The 10985-nt window shown below is 45.5% G+C and overlaps 1 protein-coding gene across 1 annotated transcript; it reads right to left on the bottom strand.

The window, feature by feature from the left end:
• Positions 1-9335: 9335 nt before the first annotated feature.
• LOC118665770 (olfactory receptor 10AC1-like) lies at positions 9336-10519 on the bottom strand. The gene has a single exon (XM_036327057.1). It carries the CDS (start codon positions 10517-10519, stop codon positions 9545-9547), a length of 975 nt encoding a protein of 324 aa, XP_036182950.1. The 3' UTR covers positions 9336-9544.
• Between the last annotated feature and the right edge of the window lie 466 nt (positions 10520-10985).

Raw genomic sequence — 10985 nt, 5'->3', positions numbered from 1 at the left:
GCATGATATTCCTTCCAAGGATAGAAAAGGAATGCATCTTCTCCCCTCCTTGCACATATCTGTTTTAAGTAACCAGGGAATGGTGCGTAAGCATTGCACAGTAGAATCAGTATGTCCTTGGCCTATAAGCCATTGAGAATTCCGAAGCTCACAAACATTACAATTTTTGTACAGGCTCCTTGGTGGTCTCCCATATCACATTTCTGTTGAATTCAGTTTTCTTTCCATGTTTTCATACCACCAGAAGCTTTTCCAGCTTTCACTATTCTTGATTTCTCAGTTTTTGATCGCTTTCCTCAATGTTTTAATCTCTTCACTGGCATAACTATAAGAAACAGAGAAAACAGTGAGTCAGGATGGGGTTTTATTTCAAACAAGCAGCAGCTGGCCGCAGTGTGCCCCATACCTTTCAATAAAGGGCCCCAGGCCCAGCACTAGCAGCAGCTTGCCTTGGTTCACAGCTTGGCCTCTCCCAGGCACCTCCAAGCCCAACACAAGTAGCAGCCATCTGCAGATCACTCTGTAGCTTGTTCCAGGTGTCCCCAGTCAGGGCACAGGCAGGAGCTGATTTTACACCTACTGGGAGGCCCCACAGCAAGTACACCTGGTGGTCAGCTTTAGACCATGCCAGATTACAAACCAATCATATCCATGAGTGACACACTCAAGGAGCAGACATGGTGAACACCAAAGCTCCACTGAAGCATGTCCTGCTCCACAGGGGTGTCTCCTACAAAGCAGCTCTTTTGCTGTAGTCGAAGCTGGTCTGCACAGCTGATTGGCTTGGGGTCAGTCCCTCCCAGTGACTCCAATAAAGGCTCAATTACAATAAGACAGTGCACACAGCCCGTATAGGGGTGCACCTAGAGTGCCCAGGTCAGATGACTGGAGAGGCTGAGCCATTGGGCCCTACAGGACACCTACTACACAAAGCTACTCTACCAATTCCAGGAGCCATAGCAGCTCTACCTAGTACATTGAAACAAACACAGGAGAGCAGCCAAAATACAGACACAAAGATATATGTTACAAATGAAAAAAACAGAAGGAATCTGCAGAAAAAGAACAAAATGAAATGGAAGCAAGCAAACTACTAGATTTAGAGTTCAAAACAATGGTTATAAGGATGCTCAAGGCACTTAATGAGAACTTCAAGGAACTTAGAGGGAATTTCAAGGAACTTAGTGAGAACGTCAATGTCATATAAAAAGTACCAGTAGAAATTAAACATACACTAATTGAAATGAAGAATAATTTACAGGGAATCAACAGTAGAGTAGAGGACACTGAGAATCAAGTCAGCGATTTCCAATATGAGGAAGCAAAAAACACCCAATCAGAACAGCCCAAAAGAATAAAATAATAGGAAGACAGTGTAAGGATCCTTTGGGACAATTTCAAGCATTCCAACATTTGCATCATGGGGGAACCAGAAGGAGAAGAGAGGGAGCAAGAAATTGAAAACCTACTTGAAAACATAATGACAGAAAACTTCCCTTACCTGGTGAAAGAAATAGACTTCTAAGTCCAGGGACCACAGAGAGTCCTGAACAATATGAACCCAAAGAGGTCCACACCAAGACACATTATAATTAAAATGTCAAAGGTTAAAGACAAAGAGAGAATCTTAAAAGTAGCAAGAGAAAAGCAATTAGTTACCTACAAGGGAGTGCCCATATGACTGTGAACTGATTTCTCAACAGAAACTTTGCAGGCCACAAGGGAGTGGCAAGAAATATTCAAAAGTGATGAAAAGCAAGTGGTGACTGGGGAGGCTGAGCCACTGGGCCCTACAGGACACCAAGTTTACCCAACAAAGCTATCATTTATAATTGAAGGTCAGATAAAGAGCTTCATAGACAAGAAAAAGCTAAAGGAGTTCATGACCACCAAACCAATATTACATGAAATGTTAAAGGGTCTTCTTTAAGAAGAAAAAATATAAAAAATATGAACAATAAAATGGCAATAAATACATATCTATCAACAATTGAATCTAAAAAATCAAAGTATATGAACAAGGAATCTAATGAACAAAATAAACTGATGAATAAAGTAGAACCAGAGGAATGGAAACATGGACAGATTGACAAGTCTCAGAGGGAAGGGGAGCGGTGGGGAACAGGAAGAGATTAACCAAAAAGCTTATGTGCATATATGCATTACCCATGGACACAGATAATAGGGTGGTGAAGGCCTGGGGTAGGGCAGGATTCAAGTGGAGGGACTAAAAGGAGGGGGACATCTATAATACTCTCAACAATGAAGATTTTAAAAAAAATTCTGCCTCAAAGTAGCTATGGCTACAAGTTTTGGATCACTTATACAATGAGAGGTAAAACTATAAACATTCTGTGGCAACACAAACTCTGGACTAGGGACAGGATAATTGATGTTTGCTCTAGCTTTGGTATAAATAGCTCCATGACTTTGGGCATGTCATTTAATCTTTCTGGGTCTCAGTTTTCTCATCTGTGAAATGGATATTTGATTAGAACTTTAAGGATCCTGCAGCTCTGGAAGTCTGTGTTTTCCAATGTGGCCATTACAGTATTCTCCTTTCACCCTAAGGCAGCCGTGGGCAAACTACGGCCCGTTTGAAATGAATAAAACTAAAAAAAAAAAAAAAAAGACCGTACCCTTTTATGTAATGATGTTTACTTTGAATTTATATTAGTTCACACAAACACTCCATCCATGCTTTTGTTCCGGCCCTCCAGTCCAGTTTAAGAACCCATTGTGGCCCTCGAGTCAAAAAGTTTGCCCACCCATGCCCTAAGGTCTAAGACTGGAGTCAGAGCATTGTAGGTTCCAGACTGTGGCCTTGAGTACATTGGAGTGATTTTCTCTTTTGAGTCTGATCCACACCAGGAGTTGCATTGACAGAACCAATGTTTTATACACTGGATCCCTGGCTCTTGGAGAAAGTTCAGTTCCTATAATGACTGTGCAGTCTCAGACCTGCTGCTTGCCTGGGTCTTTTTCTCACTCCTTTGAAATTGCCCCAATACTTCCCCACCCTCTCCTCCTTTGCCCACATATCTCCTTGCCATAAGACTTTCCTCTTACTAAGAATAGTTCCAGTAAACTGCTATATCTGGTTCTCAGTTAGGCACCTACTTTCAGTTCTTTCCACTGGAAAAAAAAAGAATTAGTGTTTCCTTACCTTTTTCCACTTAAATGTCAAGAGGCACCTTGTCAGAAGCAGGGTATGTGGGCTGATGACTGCTATATTTGAGGGCAGCTTCAACAACCCCAGATATAGCTCATCACTAATAAGCTCTGTCATGGGAGGGTCAGACACTGCTCTGCTTCCTACTGTTACACTTTAGGAAATGCTTAAAATGGTATTTCTGTGCTTTGTCATCTCTTTGTGACTTGGGGGAAGGTTTTCCTCCCATAAGGAATTCAGGGACTTCCTTTGTATCATATCCTGAGTTCCCTGTGCTTTCTACTTTATCAAAATCTTATTGTCCAACTCCAAAGGCTGTGCGTTTTGATTTAGGTGTCTCAGAACTAGAATTTTGGAATTAATAAAGATTAAATGACATTGATCTAATATTCCCAAAGCATTAACTGTTAAACCTATTATTCTCTATACAGTATCCATCTTGCATGGAGAATTGGCCATCTCCTCTCTCCTCTATTCAACTCATTCATTATACCTGTTTCCAGGAACAGGTGGGGGCTTCTGTTTCAACTCCATGAAATTCTAACAAGGGAATTATCAGAGATCTTCTCCCCATTGGTTTCTGTGGTCTCTGTGCTCCATATACATCTCAACCCTGATCTACATTCAGCTTCTTCTTCTTGGCCTTTGGCCTGGGTTGTTGGTCATTCTGTTCCATTCCATTCTTCATGGTTGCAGCTGACTGGCCCAATGTAGTGAATCCATGTGGGTAGAGGAGGAAATGAAGAATGCAGCCATGCCAAGTCTGACTACAGGACCAAGCTGCTACATGACAATCAGATTGTGATCACTAAGCTTAAGGCATGTGAGATATTTTTGCTAGAAGACCCTCTTTCACTATTTTTTAAAATATATTTTTATGGGTTTCAGAGAGGAAGGCAGAGGGAAGGAGAGAGAGCATTAAACACCAATGATGAGAGAGAATCATTGATCAGCTGCCCCCTGCATGCCCCCTACTGGGGATCTAGTCCGAAACCCCAGCATGTGCCCTTGACCAGAATTGAACCTGGGACCCTTCAGTCCGCAGGCTGATGCTCTATTCAATGAGCCAAACCAAGTAAGGTGATTCTTTTTAAAAGGCCCTAGCTTGGTGTGAGCTTGGCCCCAAAGGGAGATCTGGATGTGTGTCATGTCCTATGGAGTGAGAAGAGGAAAACATTATTCAGGATAACTTTGTAAGGTAGGCACAGACTTGGCTAGAGCCAGACAATTGATAAAGAGCCAACTGAGATGAAAATCAAGGTATGTCTTATATAGAGGTCTTTTTGTATTCTGACATTTCTGACATTCTCTACACAGAGGTTAGCAGAAGGGGAAGCAGTATCTTTATGCTTCAGGATCTTTTTCCTGCCCCAATTAAGCAAAATTATGTTTCTTAGTACCTCCAAAAAGCAGAGTAAAGGAATTCTGGCCGGGTATTTCCTGCTACTCTTAGATACAATTGGCTTCTTAGCCTTAGACAAGGAATCTGACATGCTTTTTTCTGTAGTCTTCATGCTCATCTCTAGGCCTACATATTTGCCCTAACACTATGGATCTGTGGTAGGCTAAATAATATCCTACCCTTTTAAGTCCATACCCTAATCCCTGGAATCTGTCATACCTTGCATGACAAAAGGGACTTTGCTGATGTAATAATGTTAAGGATTTCAAGATGGGGAGATTATCTTCAATGATCCAGGTGAGTCCAATATAGTCATATAGATCCTTATTAGTGGGGAGGGGTAGGAAATCAGAGTCAGGAAAAAGAAATGTGATGACCAAAGCAAGAGTTTAGAGTGATGTGAGGAAGGGGCCATAAGTCAAGGAATGCCGGTGGCCACTAAAAGCTAAAAAGGGAAAGAAAAGGGTTCTCCTATGAAGCCCCCAGAAGGAAAAAAACCTGCCAGCACCTTGACCTTAGCCCAGTAGAATTGATTTTGGATTTCCAACCTGTGGCACTTCAAAAGTGACTGGAAACTTATTTTCCACAGGAACTAGGACAATATGCAGCATGTTATGGATTTAGTCTGAGGGTAGGTCAAGGACTGTCCCATTGTGCAGGCTTGAGGACATGGAGGTCAGAAGGAATAAAGTCATTTTCTGTTTATACCCTGAGAATTCAGCGTTCTGTGAACCAGTTTCTTTTAGTTTTCACAACATGATAGATTTGAGATCCGGTGGTCTAGACCCTGGAAATCCCATTCTACCTGTGACCTTTTCCCAAGACTTTCAGATCTTGTCCTGTCTTAGGTGCACATTGTATAGCAGAAGAGTTTGTTCTGTCTTCTCAGCAGACCGCCACTCAGCCGGAGGCAGCAAAGCCTGGTAGCTAAGGGTGTAGGCTCCATACTCTGGATGCTTGCATCTGAGTATTGGCTCCCACATTGTCCATTTATAACAGTTGGGCAAGTTAAAGTCTCCACTGCCTCAGTTTCTTCAAATGTGAAATGGGAAGGATTATAATGTCTGGGGCTCTTGTGAGGATGATATGAAGTAATCCATGTAAAGCACTTAACCCAGTGATTAGTCTATGGTATGGTGAACCCTTGATGAATGTTAGGTATTTAAAGTATTTGAAATACGTTCAAAACTGTGGGAGAAAATGGCTAGTCAAACCAATGCTACAAATAGACCTAATTTTCCCCCTTACTCATTTACTTCTATCCTGTTGAGCTTTGTCAACTCAAAATTCTCTTATTTTTCTCTTTTGTAAAATAAAAGATGTTCTAATAGTTCTCTGCATCAAGCCTGCAGTACTTTATGCCACCCTTGGGATTGTGTAAGAGATGTTTTCAAAATACCTTTTTATTTTTAATATATATATGTATATTCCGTATATATTTGTATTGATTTCAGAGAGGAAGAGAGAGGGAGAGAAAGAGAAACATCCATGATGAAAGAGAATCATGGATTGGCTGCCTCCTGCACACCCCCTACTGGGGATCGAGCCTGCAACCCGGGCAGGTGCCCTGACCAGGATTCGAACTGGTGACCTTCTGGTTTATGGGTTGATGCTCAACCACTGAGCCACAGCATCTGGGCTCAAAATACCTTTTTAGAAGCTTCTCTGGTTGGAGTTGTTCCTCAAGCTTTGCATTTATTGTAGAAAACTTCAGAGCTCCCAGACGGTGGGGCTGCGGAGGGCAGCTGGGCATAGATTCCAGCCAAGTAAACCTTCGGGCCACTGCGGTGGGCATGGGGACACTGAAGCCAGAGGGAGGCCAAGAAGGAAAGTGAGTATAGGGGCTGGGAATGGCTATCCAAGAGCAAACATGAGTCCAGAAGCTATACACAGAAGCAACAAGGACCCTTTTCCATCTTGCCTGTGTCCCTGCTTGCCGGAGTCCAACCCCAGCAGGTCCAGGGGTCCCCAAAGGTGTGGATGGAGTCGGCGAAGAAGGAATGACACAGAGACAGCGTTCAGTTGATCAGCAGCCTAGCCAGGATCTCTAGCCAGGATCTCCAGCCAAGTTCTGGTCTGGATCTCCAGCGAAGTTCTGCTGTTTATTGTCTTGTTACATCCGTATTTATCCCAGTTGATTTTAATCCTGTCAATTTCTATTACAAAGGTTAGGGCGTTTCTTATCTCCATTCCAGGGAGTAAAGATTATGTAGCTTAAGCATGATTGTTTGTAGTGATTAACTACCCGCCTGGCACTTAGTTAAGGAGTTTCATCCCCTCCCTGACTTCAGGGAAAAATTCCTACCTGGGGAAACAACCTTTCTCGGAGAGGTGACCTTGGTTAAAACACACAGCGCTAAGGGGAGCAAACATATTAAGAACAGTATGCTATATACGCCAGGTCCCTTGTAACATATGCTGTGCAGATGTTTCTTTCCTGCAGCGACTGTGTCAAGCAGCAAGGATGGACCGGCTTCCGGCACCTGCTAATACTAAACTTACTGCCAGTGTCGTGGAGAATGGATGGAGAAAGAGGTGCTGCCCGGAGTGAGGGTTGCTGCCACACAGTCCCTCCCTCTTTCCAACTATCTCCAAGTCTAGTGGAAAAAACATCAAAAGAAATCCCCCAGCTCCTATAGTGTAGTTAACACATTTTCTTTCTTGTGAAGACAACTTTCAAGATCCACTCTTCTAGCTACTTTCAAATCTGCAATACAGTATTAACTATAGTCCCCAAAATGTGCTTATAGGAAAATATAATTTATATCACTACATACTTTTTGATAACATACATTTCCAAGAATATTGTGGGTAAAATGTTTTTTTTTAAAATTAAATTTTATTGGGGTGACATTGGTCAAGATGAACATATAGGTTTCATGTGTGGATTTCTAAGTTACAAAATCTGTATATAGCACCATGTGCCCACCACCCAAAATCAAATAAACCGTTTTTTTTTAAAAAAACTGAGAATGAATTTCTTCTGCTGAAGCTTTTCAGCTACTCATGCAGCAAAGCATTTCATCGGTGATACACGACTTTCATGTTTAGTAGTGACATTGTACAAAGCTGAAGTAGGCCCATATTTTGCAAACATAACCACACCATAACTGCACCCCTCTAGACTTCCTTTCCTTGCCTTGTGGCCAGGCTGGAACTGCATCCTCCATAAGAACCATAAATCCCACCTGTAAATCAAGTACTGACAAGTACTTGATTTCACTGTGGAGCTCAATGGATTGAAGGAGGCAGGGCTAGATCACACATCACACAGCAAGCCTTCCCTAAGTGTTCTTCATCTGCCCCTGAGATCCCTTCCCCATAACTGACATTCTCAGTCAGATGCCCACGCATGATTTTGTTTTAGGAAAGAGTGTTGTGAAGAAGTAGGCATTCCATGTAATGAAGGAGGTGATGGAAACAGCTAGGTTCTCAGGGCAGAGGGTCTGGTGTCTGACCCCCAGCATGATACATGCCCTGTCCCTAGCAGTAGAACTGTGGGGCATGGCTTCCCTGCCTCCACCGCCAACTCTACAATCCCCCCTAGAGATTCTACAGGTTTCTAAATATTTCTCATAAATGATTTTTCTGCTTCTTTTACTAGAGTAGATTGTTATTTCTTAAAAATGCAATCAGAACACTGACTGATCTGCCTTGTGATCTCAACCTCAGCTCCCAAGCCAGTTCTTAGCCTTTCCAGACCTTCACTGTTTCATTCACTGTTTCATTCAACATTGAGCAGCAGCTACATATAAGACACTGTTCAGGAACAGGTAATGAAGTAGGCAAATTTCACAGAGTTTATATTCTTTGGGAGGAGCAGCCAATTAAAACATTACAAAATGTCAGATAATTTCCAATAATGAGAGATGCTTAAAAATTAAAGCATGATAATGTGAGAGAGAGCAGAGAGGTGATATTATATAGAGTAACTAGTGCAGGCCTCTATTCTATGAAGAGTTGATATTTGAGTTGAGACGGCATCTGGATGACCAGGAGCCAGCCTGTGAAGATCTGATGGAGGAGACTTCCAAGAGTGGAAATAGCAAATGACAAGGCCAGAATTAAGGGTGACTCCTTAATACACACTATTGTGCCCCTTGCTTTTTCACTTAATAACATATATGAGAGATGGTTCCATGTATGCCACAGATCTTTTTCTTCTCCTCTTCCTCCTCCTCCTCCTCCTCCTTCTCCTCCTCCTCCTCCCCATTCTTCCTCCTCCCCTTTCTTCCTCTCCCTTCTTCTCCTCTGCCTCCTCCTCCCCCTCCCTTTCCCCTCCTTCTTCTTGGCAGCTGCATAGGATTCCATTATAGGGATAAATCATAGTTTATTTAGTCACATGCTGGTATTTAAACAATTTGTAATCTTTTGCTGATTCACACAGTGCTGACATGAACATTTTTGAACATACATACTTGTCCTGTCTGCGAGCTCTTTGCAGTCATGCATTTTGCTTCCCACATCATTGCAAGCCCACCACCGTGCAGGCCCCAGGGTTGGGAAGAACTCAGCAGTGCTTGTGAAAGCACTAGAGCAGCCGTGGGCAAACTTCAGCTGTTCTATCCGGCCCGCAGAGCCGAAAGAGCGGAGGGTTCTCTTGCTCTCCCCTCTGCTCCTTCACCAGCAGCAGTGTTAACATGGCAACGTCGGGAAACACGGCCGCAGCTCCTTCTTCTGAGTCCAGTTTAAGAACCCATTGTGGCCCTCGAGTCAAACAATTTGCCCACCCCTGCACTAGAGGCAGGTCTCAGGTGCCATACCACACTGTCTCTGGCTATTCCTCCAGGGAGGGGTGGAGGATGGAGCAACTGCTGGCAGGCTCTCCTTATGTGGACACGCTTCCTGATTCTTTCCTGAATCCCATCCTTGAGTCCCCCTTGGGGGCATTCCTGATGATATGTCCTGTAGACGAAACTTTAGGGAGTAGAGCTGCCTACTCTGGCCTGGCCCCTGCCCGCTGTCAGGGTTCATACAGTCTGACCCTGTGGTTGGCCCAGCAGCCACCGCCCCAGCACCCTGCGGATGGCCATTGTGACCTCACAGTTGCGCAGGCTGTAGATGAATGGGTAGAGCAGCGGCGTGACATTGGTGTAGATGAGCGCCAGTGTGCGGTCCCGCCGCGGGGAGTAGCTGGCCTTAGGCCGCACGTACATGAAGGTGGCGCAGCCATAATGCAGAAAGGTGACGGCCAGGTGCGAGCCACAGGTGGAGGCAGCCTTGCGCCAGCCTCCAGGGGAGTGCTTGTGGCGCAGGGTGGTGGCGATGGCGCCATAGGAAGCCAAGATGAGTACCAAGGGCAGCAGCAGCAGCACCAGGCAGGCGCCCAGTAGGGGCAGCTCGTCCATATAGCTCCGTGTGCAGGCCAGGTGCAACAGTGCTGTGATGTCGCAGAAGAAATGCACCAGCAGGTGGGAGCCACAGAATGGCAGGTGGAAGACCGCCACCGTGAGCCCTAGGGACACTGTCAGTCCCCCGAGGCAGCAGGCCAGGGCCAGTCGTGCACACAGCCCCGGGGTCACTACAGCCGCATAACGCAGCGGGTGGCAGATGGCCATGTAGCGGTCATAGGCCATGGCGGCCAGTAGGAAGCACTCGGCCCCACCCAGCGCCACGAACATCTGCATCTGAACAGCGCAGCCCAGGAAAGAGATGGGGCTGCCCCTGCCGAGGCCAAGGCTGGGTGCAGCCAGGTCAGCCAGGGAGCGGGGCACCACCACCAGCGTGTAGCAGAGCTCGATGGCTGACAGCTGGCATAGGAAAAGCAGCATGGGTGGCCGGCTGGGCATGTAGGCCACTGCCACCAGGATGAGCAGGTTCCCACTCAGGGTGGCCAGGTGCACAGCCAGCAGCAGGAGGAAGAGCACAGGCCTCAGGTGTGGGAACTCGGAGAAGCCCTGAAGGAGAAAACCCTGGGGCATGGTAGCATTGCTGGAGCTCTCCATGTGGGTCGCCCAGAGCCACCTGTGGGAGAGAAATGAGGGAAAGGCGAGCTGTGGGGTGCCACCCTTCTAGCCCCGATGGTGGAGAAAGGGCCAGGTGGGAGTTAGAGGGTGGGAGGGCGTAGTGGATACAGAGAGCTGTGGTAGGTACACGGTACACTCCCAGCCCCCTCCCCATGAGGATGTCTTGTTAACTGGTTCAGAAACATGGTGCAGGTCTTCCTGCCTCCTGGACTAGATTCTCACTGCTGCTTTCTCAACATGCTCTTTCCAAGGAAGCCTCAGTTTTAGACTCTTTCCTTATTATGCATCACTCATGACCTCCACCTACAAAGAATTTCCTGCCCTCAAACTCCAGTTACCATTCATTCTGAGGGGCCTAGCCTGAGCTCCCCAAGGCAGGAAATGTGTCTTCAGTCTCTGCCTCTGTTCCCTCCTCCCTGGCCTGTCCAGTCCCTTCTGAGTTGCT

Source organism: Myotis myotis, unplaced genomic scaffold (assembly GCF_014108235.1).
Source record: "Myotis myotis isolate mMyoMyo1 unplaced genomic scaffold, mMyoMyo1.p scaffold_m19_p_11, whole genome shotgun sequence".
Lineage (NCBI taxonomy): Eukaryota > Metazoa > Chordata > Mammalia > Chiroptera > Vespertilionidae > Myotis > Myotis myotis.
This window is presented reverse-complemented; position numbering and strand designations above follow the sequence as displayed.

Coding starts and splice junctions, on each gene's coding strand:
- LOC118665770 (XM_036327057.1), bottom strand. CDS start 10,519: ATGGAGAGCTCCAGCAATGCTACCATGCCCCAGGGTTTTCTCCTTCAG.